Below are 26,856 nucleotides of genomic sequence, written 5' to 3' on the forward strand. Positions count from 1 at the left end.
TTTAATGCAGTGGCAATAACCGAGGAGATTATCAATCCCGTCACTGAGAAGCCGGCTGAACAATTGCCCCAGGGGAATGACACCACAACACAACGGACCTCAACTACCACAAGCTTGGCTGCTACCAGCACCACAGCGACCACTAAAGGTAGGACCAGTGGCTGCACAGCAACCCAAGTGCCATTGCTGCTCCATCATCTATTCCTAAGGGGAGAACTCGGGGGAATGCTGGGAGTGATGAGATTTAGGGGATGTAAAGGTTACCCTTTGAGCTTCGCCCACACCTGAAAGCCATGCCCTAATCAAACGCAAGATGTAACCACCACGGGCTGACATCTCAGAAGCCGTCCATGTTCGTTTAGATCTCGGAACTCTGGGCATATGTCATAAGGGGGCAGGGTGAGGGGAGAGCGTATGTGTTGACTGTGTGCAAGGCAAAAGGGACAGTGTAAGCTATGGCTGGTTTGGACATTTCCTGTGGGAAGAGCAGTGTATCCCTATGTTTCAATATCAGTGTGACTGACAGACACAGAATTGCACAGACGATTCCCTGTGTAGGCGGTGCAAGCAGGTATCCCTCCCTCCCCCACTTGGGGCTCGCAGAATGGCTTCGCGAAGCTTAGGGAACCATGCTTGTGCAGAGCGCTCGAAGAAAGCCTGTTGCATCTCCCAAGAAACACTTCTGGTCCAGAGAAATTGTTAATACATGCCGTATTTTCAGACCACTATCAGTAAGAATAGCGAAAGCCTCGCTGTAGACAAGTGTGGTAAACCTCCATTTTAAATAAGCAGTGCATCTTTTGGCCTTGCGTAGTCTCAGTCTTCGGTGCTTCTCTAGATGGAGCCTGGTATATGCCTGTTGCCTTGGCATTCAATGAATGTCTGTTTTCAGTGCCTCAAATATACAGATCCCCTTCTATTTGTATAATACATGTACTTGTTCAATGTTCAGCTCTCATTCAAGTTTAAAACAATGTGACCATTGAAAAACAAGTATGGGACTCTTTCTAATCTTCCACAATATATTCTTCTCTGCCACAATTATAGGAACTATCAAAAGCACTGTAACACACATCTCAGAGCCACAGACCACCACAAGCACTGCATCACCTACCACAACAAGTACAGCAGCATCTACCACACCTCATCCGACCACCAAAATCACTATGGTTCCTACAACAAATGCAGAGACAACAATACAGACATTGTCTACAACAAGTCCAGAAACCTCTGTAAGTGCGGTGACACCTATAACAGTATCAGAGACTAGATCAACTACTGTAGGACCAACTACAGGAACAGAGACTATTTCATCTACTGCAACACCTACACCTGGACCAGAGACCACTAGAAGAGCTGTGGCATCTACAACAGCTACAGAGATCACTTCAAGCATTGCACCCTCTAGGATATCAGCAGAGACATCCACTAGTGTTGCATCCTCAACTTCTGAAACAGAGACCACAGTATCCACTGCATCACATACAACTGGGAGAGAGATCACCAGGAGTACTGCAGTGTCTACAGCAGCACCAGATGTCACTAAAAGCACTGTTGCACCTACAACTGGGCCAGAGACCACCAGAAAGACTCCAGTTGCTACAGCAGCTCCAGGGGTAACTTCAAGTATCTCAGCATCATCTGAACCTTCAGAAACAACCAAAAGTACTGCTGCATATTCAACGGCCATAGGGGCATCCACAAGTTCTGAAGCTTCAATGACAGAAGCAGAGGCCACCATCACCACTGTGACACGCACTGCAGTAACAGAGACTGCTGCACCAACCACAATAACAGAGGCCAGTGCATCCACTGCAGCACCCACAACTGAATCAAGGATCACTAATAGCACTCCAGCACCTACAATAGCTGCAGCGACAACCATAAGGAATGGTATGTCGACAACAGCGGCAGAGACCTCCACAAGTGCAACAACACCTATTACGGTAGCAGAGACCACAACAACCACTACGACACCAATAACAGGAAATAGGGCTACTTCATCCACTGCACCACATACAACTGGCGCAGAGGCCTCAATACGCACTGCAACATCTACAACAGCTGCAGAAATCACCAAAAGTACTGCACAATCTACAACAGTTGTAGAGACCTTCACAAGCACCACCAATCCTACACAAGGTCCTGAAACCTCTGTAAGTGCAGTGACACATATAACAGTAGCAGAGACTAGATCAACTACTGTAGGACCAACTACAGGAACAGAGACTACTTCACCTACTGCAACACCTACACCTGGACCAGAGACAACTAGAAGAGCTGTGGCATCTACAACACCTACAGAGATCACTTCAAGCACTGCACCCTTTAGGATATCAGCCGAGACATCCACTAGTGTTGCATCCTCAACTTCTGAAACAGAGAACACACTATCCACTGCAGCACATACAACTGGGAGAGCAACCACCAGAAGTACTGCAGTATCTACAGCAGCACCAGACATCACTAAAAGCACTGTTGCACCTACAACCAGGCCAGCGACCATCAGAATGACTTCTGTGCCTACAACAGCTGCAGGCGTAACTTCAAGTATCTCAGAATCATCTGAAACATCAGAGGCAACCAAAAGTACTGGTGCATATTCAACGGCCATAGGGGCATCCACAAGTTCCGAAGCTTCAATGACAGGAGCAGAGGCCACCATCACCACTGTGACACGAACTGCAGTAACAGAGACTGCTGCACCAACCACAATAACAGAGTCCAGTGCATCCACTGCAGCACCCACAACTGAATCAAGGATCACTAATAGCACTTCAGCACCTACACCAGCTGCAGAGACAACCATGAGGACTGCTACGTCTACAACAGCGGCAGAAACCTCCACAAGGGCAGCAACACCTATAACTGTAGCAGAGACCACAACAACCACTATGACACCAATAACAGGAACTGGGGCTACTGCATCCACTGCACCACCTACAACTGGTGCAGAGACCTCAATAAGTACTGCAATATCTACAACAACGGCAGAGATCACCAAAAGCACTGCACAATCTACTACAGTGGTAGAGACCTTCACAAGCACCATTAATCCTACACCAGCAACAGAGACCACCGCAACCACTGCAGCGCCAACAACAGGAACAGGGACCAATGCATCTAATGCAGTATCCACATCTGTGCCTGATACCACTATAAGAACTGCAACATCTTCCACAGCTGCAGATGTTACCATGCACACTGGACAATCCACAACAGTCACAGGGACCTCCACAAGCATGCCCATGCCTATGACAGGGGCAGAGGCCACCATAACACCGGCAGCACCAACTACAGGCGCAGTGTCTACCCCAGGGTCTGCTGTACCTACAACAGGAACAAAAACAACCATGATTGTTGCAAAATCAACTGCAGAAGCAGGTATCCCGACAAGCAATGTATTACCTTCAACTGTGCCATCGATCACAAAAAACACTGCAGTGACAACAACAGCTCCAGAGACCATTATAAACACCTCGCCATCCTCAAGAACTGCAGAGACTACCGCAAGCACTGCTGCATCAACAAAATCCATCGCTGCCTCCATAAGATCTGCAACCCCAATAGGAGGGTCAGAAACCATCACATCCACTGCAGCACTAATGACAGCAAAAGAGACCACTGCATGGTCTGCAGCACTTACACCTGGGTTAGCGACCACCAAAGGCACGGCAGCACCTACAACAGCCACAGAGGCAACCAAAAGCACTACATTATCAAATACAGCTGCAGAGAACTCTGCAAGTGCAACGCCGCAAATAACAGTAGTGAAGACAACCACAGTCACTGCAACACCAAAAACAGGAAGTGGGACAACTTCATCTCCTGAACGACCTACAACTAGCCCAGAGAGCATCAGAAACACTGCAGCATCTCCAACATCTCTAGAGACCAATACAGCTCCATCTGCATTTACAACATTTGCAGTGACAACCAAAAGCACTACTGCATCTACAGCTAGATCTACAGCAACTACAGGAGGCTCCTTACATTCTGCAACTCAACTAACAGGAGCCAAGAACAACACAACCACTTCAGCACCAACAACAGGAACAGAGACCTCCTCTGTATCCACTGCATCTACTGCAGCATATACAGTTGGAAGCAAGACCACCAGCAGTGCTTCAGCAACTACAACAGCTCCAGAGGTCACCAAAAGCACTGTACAATCAACAACAGCCACAATGAAGTTCACAAGCACAGCAACACCTATAACAATAACAGAGACCGCTACAACCAGTGTTGCACCAATTACAGTAACAGAGACTTCTGTATCCACTGCACCTGCTGCAGCACAGACAACTATATCCGTAACCACCATAAGCCCTCCAGCAACTACAATAGCTGCAGAGATTACCAAAAGCACTTCTACATTTACAAAAGTTGCAGAGACTTTCACAAGGGTCACAACTCCTATACCAGTAATAGAGACCACCACAACCACTGTAGCACGATCTACAGGAACAGGGGCAACTGCATCCACCACAGTACCCATAACTGGACCAGATATCATCATAAACACTTCAGCATCCACCAAAGCTGCAGATATTACCAAAAGCACTGGGCAGTCTACAACAGTCACAGAGACCCCTACAGACACTGCCAAACTTATAACAGGGGCAAAGGCCACCATAACCACTGCAGTACCACGTAGAGGCACAGAGACTACAACATTCTCTGCTGCACCTACAACAGAAATGGAAACCACCACAAACATTGCAAAATCAACTGCAGCAGGAGGCAGCTCTCCGAGCAATGCAGCAGCTACAACTGGGCCATTGACCACCAGAATGACTGCAGTGACTACATCGGTTCCAAAGAACACTATAGGCACCTCACCGTCCTCAAGTGCAGCAGAGACTCGCATAAGCACTGCTGCATCAACAACAGCCATAGTGGCCTCTGTATCTCTCATAACCGGGCCAGAGACCATCACATCCAGTGCAACACCCTTGACAGCAAAGGAGAACACTGCATCCACTGCAGCACTTTCAAGTGGATCAGAGAACACCAAAGGCACTGCAGCACCTACAACAGTCACAGAGGCAACCACAAATACTGAATTGTCTAAAACAATTGCAGAGATCTCAACAAGTACTGCACCACATATAACCGTGGCAGGGACTACCATAACCTCTGGAACACCAATTACAACATCTGGGGTAACTGCATCTACTGCCACACCTACAACTGTCCTAGAGACCACCAAAATTCGTCCAGCCACCACAGGTATTTTACCAGCTACAATGACCTCCACAAGTGCTGTAACTACCAAAAATGTAGCAGATAATACCTCACCAATTGTAGCAGCAACCACAGGAACAGTGACCACTTCATTCGCTACGGAGCCTACAACTGGACCAGAAACTACCAAAAGCACTCCAGCACCTACAACAGCTGCAGTGACAATCACAAGCGCTGCAGCATCTACAACAGTTGCAGAGAACTTAATAAGTTCTGCAACACTTATAACAGGGGCAGGGACCAAAACAGCAACTGCAGCACCAATCACAGGAACAGCCACAACAAATGAAAGATTTTCCACCACAAAAACTGCAGTGCCTATATCTGAAGCAGAGATCACCACAAGTATTGCAGCACATACCATAAGGTCAGAGGCTACCACAACCACTGTAGTACCAACCACAGGAGAAGGGATCACCACAAGCACTGCATATCAACCTATAACATTAAAAACAACAGCAGGCATTTCCGCGCCTTCCTTAGAAACAGAGACTACCAGAAGCACAGCAAAACCTTTCACAGCAGCAGAGACCACTAGAGGCACTGCAGGGTCCATTACAGCAGCAGGGACCACGGCAGCACTTGCTGCACTTACAAAGTCCAGCAGTGCCTTAGCCTTCATGAGTACAACTGCAGGTACAGTGTTTGCTGTGCTTTACATTAGACTGTAAGGGATCCCTCTACAAGTTCCACTGGCTTTTTATGATGTAATACTAACCTGTTACCTGCTATTAACTTATTTTTTCCTGTTCCCTTACCTATTTCTGCTTTCCTTTGTCCTCATTTCATCGTCACCCATTTCTTGCATTTTCTCTGTCATCTTTCTCAATGGCTTTTCGGGTGCTCTCATCGTTTCTCCATTTTGACTCTGCTAGCTCCCTATGTTTCTTCTCCTGCTTTTCTTCTTGTGTCTGTCTTCAGGCAGATCATTGGTTCAGTGCTGTAATGCATCCAATGCAGGCCTCCGTGGTATACCTCATGGGTAGGGAGGATAGATCACATTAATGTGTTTGCCTCTGAGATGAGAGCAACTTGCACTTCACAAGTTCAGTCCCCTGGCAGGGCTGTCTTATCCTTTCATCCTTCTATGGTCTATACATTGAGTATCATAAACATGGAGTAATAGTAATGCCATGTAAAGTGGACTTATTTAGAACCCTTGTGCCAATGCTGTGCATGGCTCTGTAAGAAAGGAGAGCAGGTTGCGCTAGTCAGATAGCGGCAAGGCAGATGCAGAAACCTTTGGTGTTGATGGATGCAATTCAGAAGTACCCGTCACCTGTGTGCCGATATGAAAATCTCTAGGTTGTTTGTCCCTGGTACAGACTGGGATTGTAGAGTGTAAAAACGGACTGCTTGGATGTTGATAGAAGATGCAGCAGAAAGCGTTGAATCTTTAAGCCATGCTCCGCTTCACCCTCCAATCTGTGGCACCTCACTGGCACCTCCCAGAGCAAGATGAGCAGGCACGGCCAGGCGGTTGTGATTTCTTACACGCTATGGCTAAAAGGCAGTGTATGACAAGTTGAATTGTGTCATGTTTAAATCAATCAGAAGCATTTCTTTACCTTCTGAGATCAGAGGAGTCTGTGTCATATGATGAGTAAGTTAGAGTGGGTGGTATTTCTGCCGCATTTACATGGAAAGTCTTCGAGCCCTGATGCCCTTTATCTGTGGCCTATTGGAAGGGGGCACCGCAGAATGGTTGGGGCACGTGATCTATCACTACACTATCAGTCTTCTCAGCGCTGTCTCAGTCATAGCTGCCATCTTGGCGCACCTTTTCTCAGGATATCTCTGTCAAACCTTAATTGCCTTTATATATTTATTTCATATTTATCCAAGTATCATCAGTAACAATACTGTGTTTAATGCAGTGGCAATAACCGAGGAGATTATCAATCCCGTCACTGAGAAGCCGGCTGAACAATTGCCCCAGGGGAATGCCACCACAACACAACGGACCTCAACTACCACAAGCTTGGCTGCTACCAGCACCACAGCGACCACTAAAGGTAGGACCAGTGGCTGCACAGCAACCCAAGTGCCATTGCCGCTCCATCATCTATTCCTAAGGGGAGAACTCGGGGGAATGCTGGGAGTGATGAGATTTAGGGGATGTAAAGGTTACCCTTTGAGCTTCGCCCACACCTGAAAGCCATGCCCTCCTCAACGCAAGATGTAGCCACCACGGGCTGACATCTCAGAAGCCTTCCATGTACGTTTAGATCTCGGAACTCTGGGCATATGTCATAAGGGGGCAGGGAGAGGGGAGAGCGTATGTGTTGACTGTCTGCAAGGCAAAAGGGACAGTGTAAACTGTGGCTGGTTTGGACATTTCCTGTGGGAAGAGTAGTGTATCCCTATGTTTATGGATCAGTGTCTCTGGCAGACACAGAATTGCAGAGGCGGATTCCCTGTGTAGGTGGTGCAAGCAGGTATCCCTCCCTCCCCCACTTGGGGCTCGCAGCATGGCTTCGCGAAGCTTAGGGAACCATGCTTGTGCAGAGTGCTCGAAGAAAGCCTGTTGCATCTCCCAAGAAACACTTCTGGTCCAGAGAAATTGTTAATACATGCCGTATTTTCAGACCACTATCAGTAAGAATAGCCAAGGCCTCGCTGTAGACAAGTGTGGTAAACCTCCATTTTAAATAAGCAGTGCATTTTCTGGCCTTGGGTAGTCTCATTCTTCGGTGCTTATCTAGATGGAGCCTGGTATATGCCTGTTGCCTTGGCATTCAATGAATGTCTGTTTTCAGTGCCTCAAATATACAGATCCCCTTCTATTTGTATAATACACGTACTTGTTCAATGTTCAGCTCTCATTCAAGTTTAAAACAATGTGACCATTGAAAAACAAGTATGGGACTCTTTCTAATCTTCCACAATATATTCTTCTCTGCCACAATTATAGGAACTATCAAAAGACCCGTAACACACATCTCAGAGCCACAGACCACCACAAGCACTGCATCACCTACCACAACAAGCACAGCAGCATCTATCACACCTCATCTGACCACCAAAAGCACTATGGCTCATACAACAAATGCAGAGACAACAATACAGACATTGTCTACAACAAGTCCAGAAACCTCTGTAAGTGTGGTGACACCTATAACAGTATCAGAGACTAGATCAACTACTGTAGGACCAACTACAGGAACAGAGACTATTTCATCTACTGCAACACCTACACCTGGACCAGAGACCACTAGAAGAGCTGTGGCATCTACAACAGCTACAGAGATCACTTCAAGCATTGCACCCTCTAGGATATCAGCAGAGACATCCACTAGTGTTGCATCCTCAACTTCTGAAACAGAGACCACAGCATCCACTGCATCACATACAACTGGGAGAGAGACCACCAGGAGCACTGCAGTATCTACAGCAGCACCAGACGTCACTAAAAGCACTGTTGCACCTACAAACGGGCCAAAAACCACCAGAAAGACTTCCGTGCCTACAACAGCTGCAGGGGTAACTTCAAGTATCTCAGCATCATTTGAAACATCAGAGACAACCAAAAGTACGGCTGCATATTCAACGGCCATAATGGCATCCACAAGTTCTGAAGCTTCAATGACAGGAGCAGAGACCACCATCACCACTGTGACACGAACTGCAGTAACAGAGACTGCTGCACCAACCACAATAACAGAGGCCAGTGCATCCACTGCAGCACCCACAACTGAATCAAGGATCACTAATATCACTCCAGCACCTACAACAGCTGCAGAGACAACCATGAGGACTGCAATGTCTACAACAGCGGCAGAGACCTCCACAAGTGCAGCAACACCTATAACTGTAGCAGAGACCACAACAACCACTACAACACCAATAACAGGAACTGGGGCTACTGCATCCACTGCACCACCTACAACTGGTGCAGAGACCTCACTAAGCACTGCACCATCTACAACAACTGCAGAGATCACCAAAAGCACTGCACAATCTACTACAGTCGCAGAGACCTTCACAAGCCCCATTAATCCTACACCAGTAACAGAGACCACCACAACCACTGCAGCGCCAACAACAGGAAAAGGGACCAATGCATCTAATGCAGTATCCACAACTGTGCCTGATACCACTATAAGAACTGCAACACCTTCCACAGCTGCAGACATTGCCATGCGCACTGGACAATCCACAACAGTCACAGAGACCTCCACAAGCATGCCCATGCCTATGACAGGGGCAGAAGCCACCATAACCACAGCAGCACCAACTACAGGCGCAGTGTCTACCCAAGGGTCTGCTGTACCTACAACAGGAACAAAAACAACCATGATTGTTGGAAAATCAACTGCAGAAGCAGGTATCCCCACAAGCAATGTAGTACCTTCAACTGCGCCATCGATCACAAGAAACACTGCAGTGACTACAACAGCTCCAGAGACCATTATAAGCACTTCCCCATCCTCAAGAACTGCAGAGACTATCAGAAGCACTGATGCATCAACAAAATCCATTGCTTCCTCCACAAGATCTGCATCCCCAATGGGTGGATCAGAAACCATCACATCCACTGCAGCACTAATGACAGCAAAAGAGACTACTGCATCGTCTGCAGCACTTACACCTGGGTTAGCGACCACCAAAGGCACAATAGCACCTACAACAGCCACAGAGGCAACCAAAAGGACTACATTATCTAATACAGATGCAGACAACTCCACAAGTGCAACACCGCAAATAACAGTAGTGAAGACAACCACAGTCACTGCAACACCAAAAACAGGAAGTGGGACAACTTCATCTCCTGAACCACCTACAAATAGCCCAGAGAGCATCAGAAGCACTGCAGCATCTCCAACATCTCTAGAGACCAATACAGCTCCATCTGCATTTACAACGTTTGCAGAGACAACCAAAAGCACTACGGCATCTACAGCTAGATCTACAGCAACTACAGGAGTCTCCTTACATTCAGCAACTCCACTAACAGGAGCCACGACCAACATAGCCAATTCAGCACCAACGACAGGAACAAAGACCTCTATATCCACTGCATCTACCGTAGCATATACAGTTGGGAGGAAGACCACCAACAGTGCTTCAGCAACTACAACAGCTCCAGAGGTCACCAAAAGCACTGCACAATCAACAACAGCCACAATGAAGTTCACAAGCACAGCAAAACCTATAACAATAACAGAGACCGATACAACCAGTGTTGCACCAATTACAGTAACAGAGACTGTATCCACTGCACCTGCTGCAGCACAGACAACTATATCCGTAACCACCATAAGCACTTCAGCAACTACAATAGCTGCAGAGATTACCAAAAGCACTTCTAAGTTTACAACAGTTGCAGAGACTTTCACAAGGGTAACAACTCCTATACCAGTAATAGAGACCACCACAACCACTGCAGCACGATCTACAGGAACAGGGGCAACTGCATCTACCGCAGTACCCACAACTGGACCAGATATCACCATAAACACTTCAGCATCCACCAAAGCTGCAGATATTACCAAAAGCACTGGACAGTCTACAACAGTGACAGAGACCCCAACAGACACTGCCAAACGTATAACTGGGGCAGAGACCAACATAACCACGGCAGTACCACATAGAGGCACAGAGACTACAACATTCTCTGCTGCACCTACAACAGGAATGGAAACCACCACAAACATTGCAAAATCAACTGCAGCAGTAGGTAGCTCTCCAAGCAATGCAGCAGCTTCAACTGGGCCACTGACCACCAGAATGACTGCATTGACTACATCAGTTCCAGAGAACACTATAGGCACCTCACCGTCCTCAAGACCAGCAGAGACCCGCATAAGCACTGCTGCATCAACAAAAGCCATAGTGGCCTCTGTATCTCTAATAACCGGCCCAGAGACCATCACATCCAGTGCAACGCCCCTTACATCAAAGGAGAACACTGCATCCACTGCAGCACTTTCAAGTGGATCAGAGAACACCAAAGGCACTGCAGCACCCACAACAGTCACAGAGGCAACCACAAATACTGAATTGTCTAAAACAACTGCAGAGACCTCAGCAAGTGCTGCACCACATATAACCGTGGCAGGGACTACCATAACCTCTGGAACACCAATTACAACATCTGGGATAACTGCATCTACTGCCCCACCTACAACTGTCCCAGAGACCACCAAAATTCCTCCAGCCACCACAGGTATTTTACCAGCTACAATGACCTCCACAAGTGCTGTAACTACCAAAAAAGTAGAAGATAATACCTCACCCATTGTAGCAGCAGCCACAGGAACAGTGACCACTTCATTCGCTATGGAGCCTACAACTGGACCAAAAACTACCAAAAGCACTCCAGCACCTACAACCGCTGCAGTGACAATCACAAGCGCTGCAGCATCTACAACAGTTGCAGAGAACTTAAGTTCTGCAACACTTATAACAGGGGCAGGGACCAAAACAGCAACTGCAGCACCAATCACAGGAACAGCCATAACAATTGAAAGAGTTGCCACCACAAAAACTGCAGTGCCTATATCTGAAGCAAAGAACACCACAAGTATTGCAGCACATACCATAAGGTCAGAGGCTACCACAACCACTGTAGTACCAACCACAGGAGAAGGGATCACCACAAGCACTGCACATCAACCTATAACATCTAAAACAACAGCAGGCATTTCTGCACCTTCCTTAGAAACAGAGACTACCAGAAGCACAGCAAAACCTTTCACAGCAGCAGAGACCACTAGAGGCACTGCAGGGTCCATCACAGCAGCAGGGACCACCACAGCACTTGCTGCACTTACAAAGTCCACAAGTACCTCAGCCTTCATGAGTACAACAGCAGGTACAGTGTTTGCTGTGCTTTACATTACACTGTAAGCGATCCCTCTACAAGTTCAACTGGCTTTCTATGATGTAATACTAACCTGTTACCTGCTATTAACTTATTTACCCTGTTACCTTACCTATTTCTGCTTTCCTTTGTCCTCATTTCATCCTCACCCATCTCTTGCATTTTCTCTGTCATCTTTCTCAAATGCTTTTCCGGTGCTCTCATCGTTTCTCCATTTCGACTCTGCTAGCTCCCTATGTTTCTTCTCCTGCTTTTCTTCTTGTGTCTGTCTTCAGGCAGATCATTGGTTCAGTGCTCTAATGCATCCAATGCAGGCCTCTGTGGTATACCTCATAGGTAGGGAGGATAGATCACATTAATGTGTTTGCCTCTGAGGTGAGAGCAACTTGCACTTCACAAGTTCAGTCCCCTGGCAGGGCTGTCTTATCCTTTCATCCTTCTATGGTCTATACATTGAGTATCATAAACATGGAGTAATAGTAATGCCATGTAAAGTGGACTTATATAGCCCCCTTCTGCCAATACTGTAGGCCTCGCTGTGCATGGCTCTGTAAGAAAGGAGAGCAGGTTGCGCTAGTCAGATAGCGGCAAGGCAGATGCAGAAACCTTTGGTGTTGATGGATGCAATTCAGAAGTACCCGTCACCTGCGTGCCGATATGAAAATCTCTATGTTCTTTGTCCCTGGTACAGACTGGGATTGTAGAGTGTAAAAACGGACTGCTTGGATGTTGATAGAAGATGCAGCAGAAAGCGTTGAATCTTTAAGCCATGCTCCGCTTCACCCTCCAATCTGTGGCACCTCACTGGCACCTCCCAGAGCAAGATGAGCAGGCACGGCCAGGCGGTTGTGATTTCTTACACGCTATGGCTAAAAGGCAGTGTATGACAAGTTGAATTGTGTGATGTTTAAATCAATCAGAAGCATTTCTTTACCTTCTGAGATCAGAGGAGTCTGTGTCATATGATGAGTAAGTTAGAGTGGGTGGTATTTCTGCCGCATTTACATGGAAAGTCTTCGAGCCCTGATGCCCTTTATCTGTGGCCTATTGGAAGGGGGCACCGCAGAATGGTTGGGGCACGTGATCTATCACTACACTATCAGTCTTCTCAGCGCTGTCTCAGTCATAGCTGCCATCTTGGCGCACCTTATCTCAGGATATCCCTGTCAAACCTTAATTGCCTTTATATATTTATTTCATATTTATCCAAGTATCATCAGTAACAATACTGTGTTTAATGCAGTGGCAATAACCGAGGAGATTATCAATCCCGTCACTGAGAAGCCGGCTGAACAATTGCCCCAGGGGAATGCCACCACAACACAACGGACCTCAACTACCACAAGCTTGGCTGCTACCAGCACCACAGCGACCACTAAAGGTAGGACCAGTGGCTGCACAGTACCCCAAGTGCCATTGCCGCTCCATCATCTATTCCTAAGGGGAGAACTCGGGGGAATGCTGGGAGTGATGAGATTTAGGGGATGTAAAGGTTACCCTTTGAGCTTCGCCCACACCTGAAAGCCATGCCCTCCTCAACGCAAGATGTAGCCATCACGGGCTGACATCTCAGAAGCCTTCCATGTACGTTTAGATCTCGGAACTCTGGGCATATGTTATAAGGGGGCAGGGAGAGGGGAGAGCGTATGTGTTGACTGTGTGCAAGGCAAAAGGGACAGTGTAAACTGTGGCTGGTTTGGACATTTCCTGTGGGAAGAGTAGTGTATCCCTATGTTTATGGATCAGTGTCTCTGGCAGACACAGAATTGCACAGACGGATTCCCTGTGTAGGCGGTGCAAGCAGGTATCCCTCCCTCCCCCACTTGGGGCTCGCAGAATGGCTTCGCGAAGCTTAGGGAACCATGCTTGTGCAGAGTGCTCGAAGAAAGCCTGTTGCATCTCCCAAGAAACACTTCTGGTCCAGAGAAATTGTTAATACATGCCGTATTTTCAGACCACTATCAGTAAGAATAGCCAAGGCCTCGCTGTAGACAAGTGTGGTAAACCTCCATTTTAAATAAGCAGTGCATCTTTTGGCCTTGGGTAGTCTCATTCTTCGGTGCTTATCTAGATGGAGCCTGGTATATGCCTGTTGCCTTGGCATTCAATGAATGTCTGTTTTCAGTGCCTCAAATATACAGATCCCCTTCTATTTGTATAATACATGTACTTGTTCAATGTTCAGCTCTCATTCAAGTTTAAAACAATGTGACCATTGAAAAACAAGTATGGGACTCTTTCTAATCTTCCACAATATATTCTTCTCTGCCACAATTATAGGAACTATCAAAAGCACCGTAACACACATCTCAGAGCCACAGACCACCACAAGCACTGCATCACCTACCACAACAAGTACAGCAGCATCTACCACACCTCATCTGACCACCAAAATCACTATGGTTCCTACAACAAATGCAGAGACAACAATACAGACATTGTCTACAACAAGTCCAGAAACCTCTGTAAGTGCGGTGACACCTATAACAGTATCAGAGACTAGAGCAACTACTGTAGGACCAACTACAGGAACAGAGACTATTTCATCTACTGCAACACCTACACCTGGACCAGAGACCACTAGAAGAGCTGTGGCATCTACAACAGCTACAGAGATCACTTCAAGCATTGCACCCTCTATGATATCAGCAGAGACATCCACTAGTGTTGCATCCTCAACTTCTGAAACAGAGACCACAGCATCCACTGCATCACATACAACTGGGAGAGAGACCACCAGGAGCACTGCAGTATCTACAGCAGCACCAGACGTCACTAAAAGCACTGTTGCACCTACAAACGGGCCAAAAACCACCAGAAAGACTTCCGTGCCTACAACAGCTGCAGGGGTAACTTCAAGTATCTCAGCATCATTTGAAACATCAGAGACAACCAAAAGTACGGCTGCATATTCAACGGCCATAATGGCATCCACAAGTTCTGAAGCTTCAATGACAGGAGCAGAGACCACCATCACCACTGTGACACGAACTGCAGTAACAGAGACTGCTGCACCAACCACAATAACAGAGGCCAGTGCATCCACTACAGCACCCACAACTGAATCAAGGATCACTAATATCACTCCAGCACCTACAACAGCTGCAGAGACAACCATGAGGACTGCAATGTCTACAACAGCGGCAGAGACCTCCACAAGTGCAGCAACACCTATAACTGTAGCAGAGACCACAACAACCACTACAACACCAATAACAGGAACTGGGGCTACTGCATCCACTGCACCACCTACAACTGGTGCAGAGACCTCACTAAGCACTGCACCATCTACAACAACTGCAGAGATCACCAAAAGCACTGCACAATCTACTACAGTCGCAGAGACCTTCACAAGCCCCATTAATCCTACACCAGTAACAGAGACCACCACAACCACTGCAGCGCCAACAACAGGAACAGGGACCAATGCATTTAATGCAGTATCCACAACTGTGCCTGATACCACTATAAGAACTGCAACACCTTCCACAGCTGCAGACATTGCCATGCGCACTGGACAATCCACAACAGTCACAGAGACCTCCACAAGCATGCCCATGCCTATGACAGGGGCAGAAGCCACCATAACCACAGCAGCACCAACTACAGGCGCAGTGTCTACCCCAGGGTCTGCTGTACCTACAACAGGAACAAAAACAACCATGATTGTTGGAAAATCAACTGCAGAAGCAGGTATCCCCACAAGCAATGTAGTACCTTCAACTGCGCCATCGATCACAAGAAACACTGCAGTGACTACAACAGCTCCAGAGACCATTATAAGCACCTCCCCATCCTCAAGAACTGCAGAGACTATCACAAGCACTGATGCATCAACAAAATCCATTGCTTCCTCCACAAGATCTGCATCCCCAATGGGTGGATCAGAAACCATCACATCCACTGCAGCACTAATGACAGCAAAAGAGACTACTGCATCGTCTGCAGCACTTACACCTGGGTTAGCAACCACCAAAGGTTCTGTAGCACCTACAACAGCCACAGAGGCAACCAAAAGGACTACATTATCTAATACAGATGCAGACAACTCCACAAGTGCAACACCACAAATAACAGTAGTGAAGACAACCACAGTCACTGCAACACCAAAAACAGGAAGTGGGGCAACTTCATCTCCTGAACCACCTACAAATAGCCCAGAGAGCATCAGAAGCACTGCAGCATCTCCAACATCTCTAGAGACCAATACAGCTCCATCTGCATTTACAGCGTTTGCAGAGACAACCAAAAGCACTACGGCATCTACAGCTAGATCTACAGCAACTACGGGAGTCTCCTTACATTCAGCAACTCAACTAACAGGAGCCACGACCAACATAGCCAATTCAGCACCAACGACAGGAACAAAGACCTCTATATCCACTGCATCTACCGTAGCATATACAGTTGGGAGGAAGACCACCAGCAGTGTTTCAGCAACTACAACAGCTCCAGAGGTCACCAAAAGCACTGCACAATCAACAACAGCCACAATGAAGTTCACAAGCACAGCAAAACCTATAACAATAACAGAGACCGATACAACCAGTGTTGCACCAATTACAGTAACAGAGACTGTATCCACTGCACCTGCTGCAGCACAGACAACTATATCCGTAACCACCATAAGTACTTCAGCAACTACAATAGCTGCAGAGATTACCAAAAGCACTTCTAAGTTTACAACAGTTGCAGAGACTTTCACAAGGGTAACAACTCCTATACCAGTAATAGAGACCACCACAACCACTGCAGCACGATCTACAGGAACAGGGGCAACTGCATCTACCGCAGTACCCACAACTGGACCAGATATCACCATAAACACTTCAGCATCCACCAAAGCTGCAGATATTACCAAAAGCACTGGACAGTCTACAACAGTGACAGAGTCCCCAACAGACACTGCCAAACGTATAACTGGGGCAGAGACCAACATAACCACGGCAGTACCACATAGAGGCACAGAGACTACAACATTCTCTGCTGCACCTACAACAGGAATGGAAACCACCACACACATTGCAAAATCAACTGCAGTAGTAGGTAGCTCTCCAAGCAATGCAGCAGCTTCAACTGGGCCACTGACCACCAGAATGACTGCATTGACTACATCAGTTCCAGAGAACACTATAGGCACCTCACCGTCCTCAAGACCAGCAGAGACCCGCATAAGCACTGCTGCATCAACAAAAGCCATAGTGGCCTCTGTATCTCTAATAACCGGCCCAGAGACCATCACATACAGTGCAACGCCCCTTACATCAAAGGAGAACACTGCATCCACTGCAGCACTTTCAAGTGGATCAGAGAACACCAAAGGCACTGCAGCACCCACAACAGTCACAGAGGCAACCACAAATACTGAATTGTCTAAAACAACTGCAGAGACCTCAGCAAGTGCTGCACCACATATAACCGTGGCAGGGACTACCATAACCTCTGGAACACCAATTACAACATCTGGGATAACTGCATCTACTGCCCCACCTGAAACTGTCCCAGAGACCACCAAAATTCCTCCAGCCACCACAGGTATTTTACCAGCTACAATGACCTCCACAAGTGCTGTAACTACCAAAAAAGTAGAAGATAATACCTCACCCATTGTAGCAGCAACCACAGGAACAGTGACCACTTCATTCGCTACGGAGCCTACAACTGGACCAAAAACTACCAAAAGCACTCCAGCACCTACAACCGCTGCAGTGACAATCACAAGCGCTGCAGCATCTACAACAGTTGCAGAGAACTTAAGTTCTGCAACACTTATAACAGGGGCAGGGACCAAAACAGCAACTGCAGCACCAATCACAGGAACAGCCATAACAATTGAAAGAGTTGCCACCACAAAAACTGCAGTGCCTATATCTGAAGCAAAGAACACCACAAGTATTGCAGCACATACCATAAGGTCAGAGGCTACCACAACCACTGTAGTACCAACCACAGGAGAAGGGATCACCACAAGCACTGCACATCAACCTATAACATCTAAAACAACAGCAGGCATTTCTGCACCTTCCTTAGAAACAGAGACTACCAGAAGCACAGCAAAACCTTTCACAGCAGCAGAGACCACTAGAGGCACTGCAGGGTCCATCACAGCAGCAGGGACCACCACAGCACTTGCTGCACTTACAAAGTCCACAAGTACCTCAGCCTTCATGAGTACAACAGCAGGTACAGTGTTTGCTGTGCTTTACATTACACTGTAAGCGATCCCTCTACAAGTTCAACTGGCTTTCTATGATGTAATACTAACCTGTTACCTGCTATTAACTTATTTACCCTGTTACCTTACCTATTTCTGCTTTCCTTTGTCCTCATTTCATCCTCACCCATCTCTTGCATTTTCTCTGTCATCTTTCTCAATGGCTTTTCGGGTGCTCTCATCGTTTCTCCATTTCGACTCTGCTAGCTCCCTATGTTTCTTCTCCTGCTTTTCTTCTTGTGTCTGTCTTCAGGCAGATCATTGGTTCAGTGCTCTAATGCATCCAATGCAGGCCTCCGTGGTATACCTCATGGGTAGGGAGGATAGATCACATTAATGTGTTTGCCTCTGAGATGAGAGCAACTTGCACTTCACAAGTTCAGTCCCCTGGCAGGGCTGTCTCATCCTTTCATCCTTCTATGGTCTATACATTGAGTATCATAAACATGGAGTAATAGTAATGACATGTAAAGTGGACTTATATAGCCCCCTTCTGCCAATACTGTAGGCCTCGCTGTGCATGGCTCTGTAAGAAATTAGAGCAGGTTGCGCTAGTCAGATAGCGGCAAGGCAGATGCAGAAACCTTTGGTGTTGATGGATGCAATTCAGAAGTACCCGTCACCTGTGTGCCGATATGAAAATCTCTAGGTTGTTTGTCCCTGGTACAGACTGGGATTGTAGAGTGTAAAAACGGACTGCTTGGATGTTGATAGAAGATGCAGCAGAAAGCGTCGAATCTTTAAGCCATCCTCCGCTTCACCCTCCAATCTGTGGCACCTCACTGGCACCTCCCAGAGCAAGATGAGCAGGCACGGCCAGGCGGTTGTGATTTCTTACACGCTATGGCTAAAAGGCAGTGTATGACAAGTTGAATTGTGTGATGTTTAAATCAATCAGAAGCATTTCTTTTCCTTCTGAGATCAGAGGAGTTTGTGTCATATGATGAGTAAGTTAGAGTGGGTGGTATTTCTGCCGCATTTACATGGAAAGTCTTCGAGCCCTGATGCCCTTTATCTGTGGCCTATTGGAAGGGGGCACCGCAGAATGGTTGGGGCACGTGATCTATCACTACACTATCAGTCTTCTCAGCGCTGTCTCAGTCATAGCTGCCATCTTGGCGCACCTTATCTCAGGATATCCCTGTCAAACCTTAATTGCCTTTATATATTTATTTCATATTTATCCAAGTATCATCAGTAACAATACTGTGTTTAATGCAGTGGCAATAACCGAGGAGATTATCAATCCCGTCACTGAGAAGCCGGCTGAACAATTGCCCCAGGGGAATGCCACCACAACACAACGTACCTCAACTACCACAAGCTTGGCTGCTACCAGCACCACAGCGACCACTAAAGGTAGGACCAGTGGCTGCACAGCAACCCAAGTGCCATTGCTGCTCCATCATCTATTCCTAAGGGGAGAACTCGGGGGACTGCTGGGAGTGATGAGATTTAGGGGATGTAAAGGTTACCCTTTGAGCTTCGCCCACACCTGAAAGCCATGCCCTCCTCAACGCAAGATGTAGCCACCACGGGCTGACATCTCAGAAGCCGTCCATGTACGTTTAGATCTTGGAACTCTGGGCATATGTCATAAGGGGGCAGGGAGAGGGGAGAGCGTATGTGTTGACTGTGTGCAAGGCAAAAGGGACAGTGTAAACTGTGGCTGGTTTGGACATTTCCTGTGGGAAGAGTAGTGTATCCCTATGTTTCAATATCAGTGTGACTGACAGATACAGAATTGCACAGACGGATTCCCTGTGTAGGTGGTGCAAGCAGGTATCCCTCCCTCCCCTACTTGGGTCTCGCAGAATGGCTTCGCGAAGCTTAGGGAACCATGCTTGTGCAGAGTGCTCGAAGAAAGCCTGTTGCATCTCCCAAGAAATACTTCTGGTCCAGAGAAATTGTTAATACATGCAGTATTTTCAGACCACTATCAGTAGGAATAGCCAAGGCCTCGCTGTAGACAAGTGTGGGAAACCTCCATTTTAAATAAGCAGTGCATCTTTTCGCCTTGGGCGGTCTCACTCTTTGGTGCTTCTCTAGATGGAGCCTGGTATACGCCTGTTGCCTTGGCATTCAGTGAACTTCTGTTTTCAGTGCCTCAAATATACAGATCCCCTTCTATTTGTATAATACATGTACCTGTTCAATGTTCAGCTCTCATTCAAGTTTAAAACAGTGTTACCATTAAAAACAAGTATGGGACACTTTCTTATCTTCCACAATATATTCTTCTCTGACACAATTATAGGAACTATCAAAAGACCCGTAACACACATCTCAGAGCCACAGACCACCACAAGCACTGCATCACCTACCACAACAAGCACAGCAGCATCTATCACACCTCATCTGACCACCAAAAGCACTATGGCTCATACAACAAATGCAGAGACAACAATGCAGACATTGTCTACAACAGGTCCAGAAACGTCTGTAAGTGTGGTGACACCTATAACAGTAGCAGAGACTAGATCAACTACTGTAGGACCAACTACAGGAACAGAGACTATTTCATCTACTGCAACACCTACACCTGGATCAGGGACCACTAGAAGAGCTGTGGCATCTACAACAGCTACAGAGATCACTTCAAGCATTGCACCCTCTAGGATATCAGCAGAGACATCCACTAGTGTTCCATCCTCAACTTCTGAAACTGAGACCACAGTATCCACTGCAGCACATACAACTGGGAGAGAGACCACCAGGAGCACTACAGTATCTACAGTAGCACCAGATGTCGCTAAAAGTACAATTGCACCTACAACTGGACCAGAGACCACCAGAAACACTCCAGTGCCTACAACAAACCGAGGGGTAACTTCAAGTATTTCAGCATCATCAGAAACTTCAGCGACAACCAAAAGTACTGCTACATATTCAGCAGCCATCGGGGCATCCAAAAGTTCTGAAGCTTCAATGACAGGAGCAAAGGCCACCATCACCACTCTGACACGAACTGCAGTAACAGAGACTGCAGCACCAACCCCAATAACAGAGGCCAGTGCATCCACTGCAGCACCCACAACTGAATCAAGGATCACTAATATCACTCCAGCACCTACAACAGCTGCAGAGACAACCATGAGGACTGCTATGTCTACAACGGCGGCAGAGACCCCCACAAGTGTAGAGACCACAACAACCACTACTACACCAACAACAGGAACTAGGGCTACTGAATCCACTGCACCACCTACAACTGGCACAGAGGCCCCAATAAGCACTGCTCCATCTACAACAGCTGCTGAGATCACCAAAAGCACTGCACAATCTACAACAGCCGTAGAGACCTTCACAAGCACCACCAATCCTACACCAGTTATAGAGACCACCACAACCACTGCAGCATCAACAAAAGGAACAGGGACCAATGCATCTAATGTAGTATCCACAACTGTCCCTGATACTACCATAAGAACTGCAGCACCTACCACAGTGGCAGATATCACTATAATTACTGGACCATCCACAACAGTCACAGAGATCTCCACAAGCATGTCCACGCCTATAACACGGGTGGAGTCTACCATAACCACAGCAGCACCAACTACAGTCACAGAGACTACCACAGGCTCTGCTGTACATACAACAGGAACAAAAACAGCCATGATTGTTGCAAAATCAACTGCTGGAGCAGGGATCTCCACAAGCAAGGTAGCACCTTCAACTGTGCCATCGATCACAAGAAACACTGCAGTGACTACAATAGCCCCAGAGACCATTCTAAGCACCTCGCCATCCTCAAGAACTGCAGAGACTACTGCAAGCACTGCTGCATCAACAAAATCCATCGCTGCCTCCACAAGATCTGCAACCCCAATAGGAGGATCAGAGACCATCGCATCTACTGCAGCACTAATGACAGCAAAAGAGACCACTGCATCCACTGCAGCACTTTCAAGTGGATCAGAGAACACCAAAGGCACTGCAGCACCTACAACAGTCACAGAGGCAACCACAAATACTGAATTGTCTAAAACAATTGCAGAGATCTCAACAAGTACTGCACCACATATAACCGTGGCAGGGACTACCATAACCTCTGGAACACCAATTACAACATCTGGGGTAACTGCATCTACTGCCCCACCTACAACTGTCCTAGAGACCACCAAAATTCGTCCAGCCACCACAGGTATTTTACCAGCTACAATGACCTCCACAAGTGCTGTAACTACCAAAAATGTAGCAGATAATACCTCACCAATTGTAGCAGCAACCACAGGAACAGTGACCACTTCATTCGCTACGGAGCCTACAACTGGACCAAAAACTACCAAAAGCACTCCAGCACCTACAACAGCTGCAGTGACAATCACAAGCGCTGCAGCATCTACAACAGTTGCAGAGAACTTAATAAGTTCTGCAACACTTATAACAGGGGCAGGGACCAAAACAGCAACTGCAGCACCAATCACAGGAACAGCCACAACAAATGAAAGATTTTCCACCACAAAAACTGCAGTGCCTATATCTGAAGCAGAGATCACCACAAGTATTGCAGCACATACCATAAGGTCAGAGGCTACCACAACCACTGTAGTACCAACCACAGGAGAAGGGATCACCACAAGCACTGCATATCAACCTATAACATCAAAAACAACAGCAGGCATTTCCGCGCCTTCCTTAGAAACAGAGACTACCAGAAGCACAGCAAAACCTTTCACAGCAGCAGAGACCACTAGAGGCACTGCAGGGTCCATTACAGCAGCAGGGACCACGGCAGCACTTGCTGCACTTACAAAGTCCAGCAGTGCCTTAGCCTTCATGAGTACAACTGCAGGTACAGTGTTTGCTGTGCTTTACATTAGACTGTAAGGGATCCCTCTACAAGTTCCACTGGCTTTTTATGATGTAATACTAACCTGTTACCTGCTATTAACTTATTTTTTCCTGTTCCCTTACCTATTTCTGCTTTCCTTTGTCCTCATTTCATCGTCACCCATTTCTTGCATTTTCTCTGTCATCTTTCTCAATGGCTTTTCGGGTGCTCTCATCGTTTCTCCATTTTGACTCTGCTAGCTCCCTATGTTTCTTCTCCTGCTTTTCTTCTTGTGTCTGTCTTCAGGCAGATCATTGGTTCAGTGCTGTAATGCATCCAATGCAGGCCTCCGTGGTATACCTCATGGGTAGGGAGGATAGATCACATTAATGTGTTTGCCTCTGAGATGAGAGCAACTTGCACTTCACAAGTTCAGTCCCCTGGCAGGGCTGTCTTATCCTTACATCCTTCTATGGTCTATACATTGAGTATCATAAACATGGAGTAATAGTAATGCCATGTAAAGTGGACTTATTTAGAGCCCTTGTGCCAATGCTGTGCATGGCTCTGTAAGAAAGGAGAGCAGGTTGCGCTAGTCAGATAGCGGCAAGGCAGATGCAGAAACCTTTGGTGTTGATGGATGCAATTCAGAAGTACCCGTCACCTGTGTGCCGATATGAAAATCTCTAGGTTGTTTGTCCCTGGTACAGACTGGGATTGTAGAGTGTAAAAACGGACTGCTTGGATGTTGATAGAAGATGCAGCAGAAAGTGTTGAATCTTTAAGCCATGCTCCGCTTCACCCTCCAATCTGTGGCACCTCACTGGCACCTCCCAGAGCAAGATGAGCAGGCACGGCCAGGCGGTTGTGATTTCTTACACGCTATGGCTAAAAGGCAGTGTATGACAAGTTGAATTGTGTCATGTTTAAATCAATCAGAAGCATTTCTTTACCTTCTGAGATCAGAGGAGTCTGTGTCATATGATGAGTAAGTTAGAGTGGGTGGTATTTCTGCCGCATTTACATGGAAAGTCTTCGAGCCCTGATGCCCTTTATCTGTGGCCTATTGGAAGGGGGCACCGCAGAATGGTTGGGGCACGTGATCTATCACTACACTATCAGTCTTCTCAGCGCTGTCTCAGTCATAGCTGCCATCTTGGCGCACCTTTTCTCAGGATATCTCTGTCAAACCTTAATTGCCTTTATATATTTATTTCATATTTATCCAAGTATCATCAGTAACAATACTGTGTTTAATGCAGTGGCAATAACCGAGGAGATTATCAATCCCGTCACTGAGAAGCCGGCTGAACAATTGCCCCAGGGGAATGCCACCACAACACAACGGACCTCAACTACCACAAGCTTGGCTGCTACCAGCACCACAGCGACCACTAAAGGTAGGACCAGTGGCTGCACAGCAACCCAAGTGCCATTGCCGCTCCATCATCTATTCCTAAGGGGAGAACTCGGGGGAATGCTGGGAGTGATGAGATTTAGGGGATGTAAAGGTTACCCTTTGAGCTTCGCCCACACCTGAAAGCCATGCCCTCCTCAACGCAAGATGTAGCCACCACGGGCTGACATCTCAGAAGCCGTCCATGTACGTTTAGATCTTGGAACTCTGGGCATATGTCATAAGGGGGCAGGGAGAGGGGAGAGCGTATGTGTTGACTGTGTGCAAGGCAAAAGGGACAGTGTAAACTGTGGCTGGTTTGGACATTTCCTGTGGGAAGAGTAGTGTATCCCTATGTTTCAATATCAGTGTGACTGACAGACACAGAATTGCACAGACGGATTCCCTGTGTAGGTGGTGCAAGCGGGTATCCCTCCCTCCCCTACTTGGGTCTCGCAGAATGGCTTCGCGAAGCTTAGGGAACCATGCTTGTGCAGAGTGCTCGAAGAAAGCCTGTTGCATCTCCCAAGAAATACTTCTGGTCCAGAGAAATTGTTAATACATGCCGTATTTTCAGACCACTATCAGTAGGAATAGCCAAGGCCTCGCTGTAGACAAGTGTGGGAAACCTCCATTTTAAATAAGCAGTGCATCTTTTCGCCTTGGGCGGTCTCACTCTTTGGTGCTTCTCTAGATGGAGCCTGGTATACGCCTGTTGCCTTGGCATTCAGTGAACGTCTGTTTTCAGTGCCTCAAATATACAGATCCCCTTCTATTTGTATAATACATGTACCTGTTCAATGTTCAGCTCTCATTCAAGTTTAAAACAGTGTTACCATTAAAAACAAGTATGGGACACTTTCTTATCTTCCACAATATATTCTTCTCTGCCACAATTATAGGAACTATCAAAAGACCCGTAACACACATCTCAGAGCCACAGACCACCACAAGCACTGCATCACCTACCACAACAAGCACAGCAGCATCTATCACACCTCATCTGACCACCAAAAGCACTATGGCTCATACAACAAATGCAGAGACAACAATGCGGACATTGTCTACAACAGGTCCAGAAACGTCTGTAAGTGTGGTGACACCTATAACAGTAGCAGAGACTAGATCAACTAGTGTAGGACCAACTACAGGAACAGAGACTATTTCATCTACTGCAACACCTACACCTGGATCAGAGACCACTAGAAGAGCTGTGGCATCTACAACAGCTACAGAGATCACTTCAAGCATTGCACCCTCTAGGATATCAGCAGAGACATCCACTAGTGTTCCATCCTCAACTTCTGAAACTGAGACCACAGTATCCACTGCAGCACATACAACTGGGAGAGAGACCACCAGGAGCACTACAGTATCTACAGCAGCACCAGATGTCGCTAAAAGTACAATTGCACCTACAACTGGACCAGAGACCACCAGAAACACTCCAGTGCCTACAACAAACCGAGGGGTAACTTCAAGTATTTCAGCATCATCAGAAACTTCAGCGACAACCAAAAGTACTGCTACATATTCAGCAGCCATAGGGGCATCCAAAAGTTCTGAAGCTTCAATGACAGGAGCAAAGGCCACCATCACCACTCTGACACGAACTGCAGTAACAGAGACTGCAGCACCAACCCCAATAACAGAGGCCAGTGCATCCACTGCAGCACCCACAACTGAATCAAGGATCACTAATATCACTCCAGCACCTACAACAACTGCAGAGACAACCATGAGGACTGCTATGTCTACAACGGCGGCAGAGACCCCCACAAGTGTAGAGACCACAACAACCACTACTACACCAATAACAGGAACTAGGGCTACTGAATCCACTGCACCACCTACAACTGGCACAGAGGCCCCAATAAGCACTGCTCCATCTACAACAGCTGCTGAGATCACCAAAAGCACTGCACAATCTACAACAGCCGTAGAGACCTTCACAAGCACCACCAATCCTACACCAGTTATAGAGACCACCACAACCACTGCAGCATCAACAAAAGGAACAGGGACCAATGCATCTAATGTAGTATCCACAACTGTCCCTGATACTACCATAAGAACTGCAGCACCTACCACAGTGGCAGATATCACTATAATTACTGGACCATCCACAACAGTCACAGAGATCTCCACAAGCATGTCCACGCCTATAACAGGGGTGGAGTCTACCATAACCACAGCAGCACCAACTACAGTCACAGAGACTACCACAGGCTCTGCTGTACATACAACAGGAACAAAAACAGCCATGATTGTTGCAAAATCAACTGCTGGAGCAGGGATCTCCACAAGCAAGGTAGCACCTTCAACTGTGCCATCGATCACAAGAAACACTGCAGTGACTACAATAGCCCCAGAGACCATTCTAAGCACCTCGCCAT

General features: G+C 47.1%; 1 protein-coding gene across 1 annotated transcript in view; it reads left to right on the plus strand.

The window, feature by feature from the left end:
* The window catches only part of LOC138497794 (mucin-3B-like), a 261,045-nt gene that overhangs the window by 194,418 nt on the left and 39,771 nt on the right, over window positions 1-26,856 (plus strand). Inside the window, exons 9-15 of the mRNA XM_069621499.1 lie at window positions 11-148; window positions 7,125-7,262; window positions 8,162-12,064; window positions 13,317-13,454; window positions 14,354-18,256; window positions 19,509-19,646; window positions 24,327-24,464. Of these exons, the coding sequence (XP_069477600.1) occupies window positions 11-148; window positions 7,125-7,262; window positions 8,162-12,064; window positions 13,317-13,454; window positions 14,354-18,256; window positions 19,509-19,646; window positions 24,327-24,464 (8,496 nt within the window). The remainder of the gene's footprint in view (window positions 1-10; window positions 149-7,124; window positions 7,263-8,161; window positions 12,065-13,316; window positions 13,455-14,353; window positions 18,257-19,508; window positions 19,647-24,326; window positions 24,465-26,856) is intronic.

This window comes from Ambystoma mexicanum, chromosome 1p, assembly GCF_040938575.1.
Source record: "Ambystoma mexicanum isolate Mex_15411 chromosome 1p, UKY_AmexF1_1, whole genome shotgun sequence".
NCBI lineage: Eukaryota > Metazoa > Chordata > Amphibia > Caudata > Ambystomatidae > Ambystoma > Ambystoma mexicanum.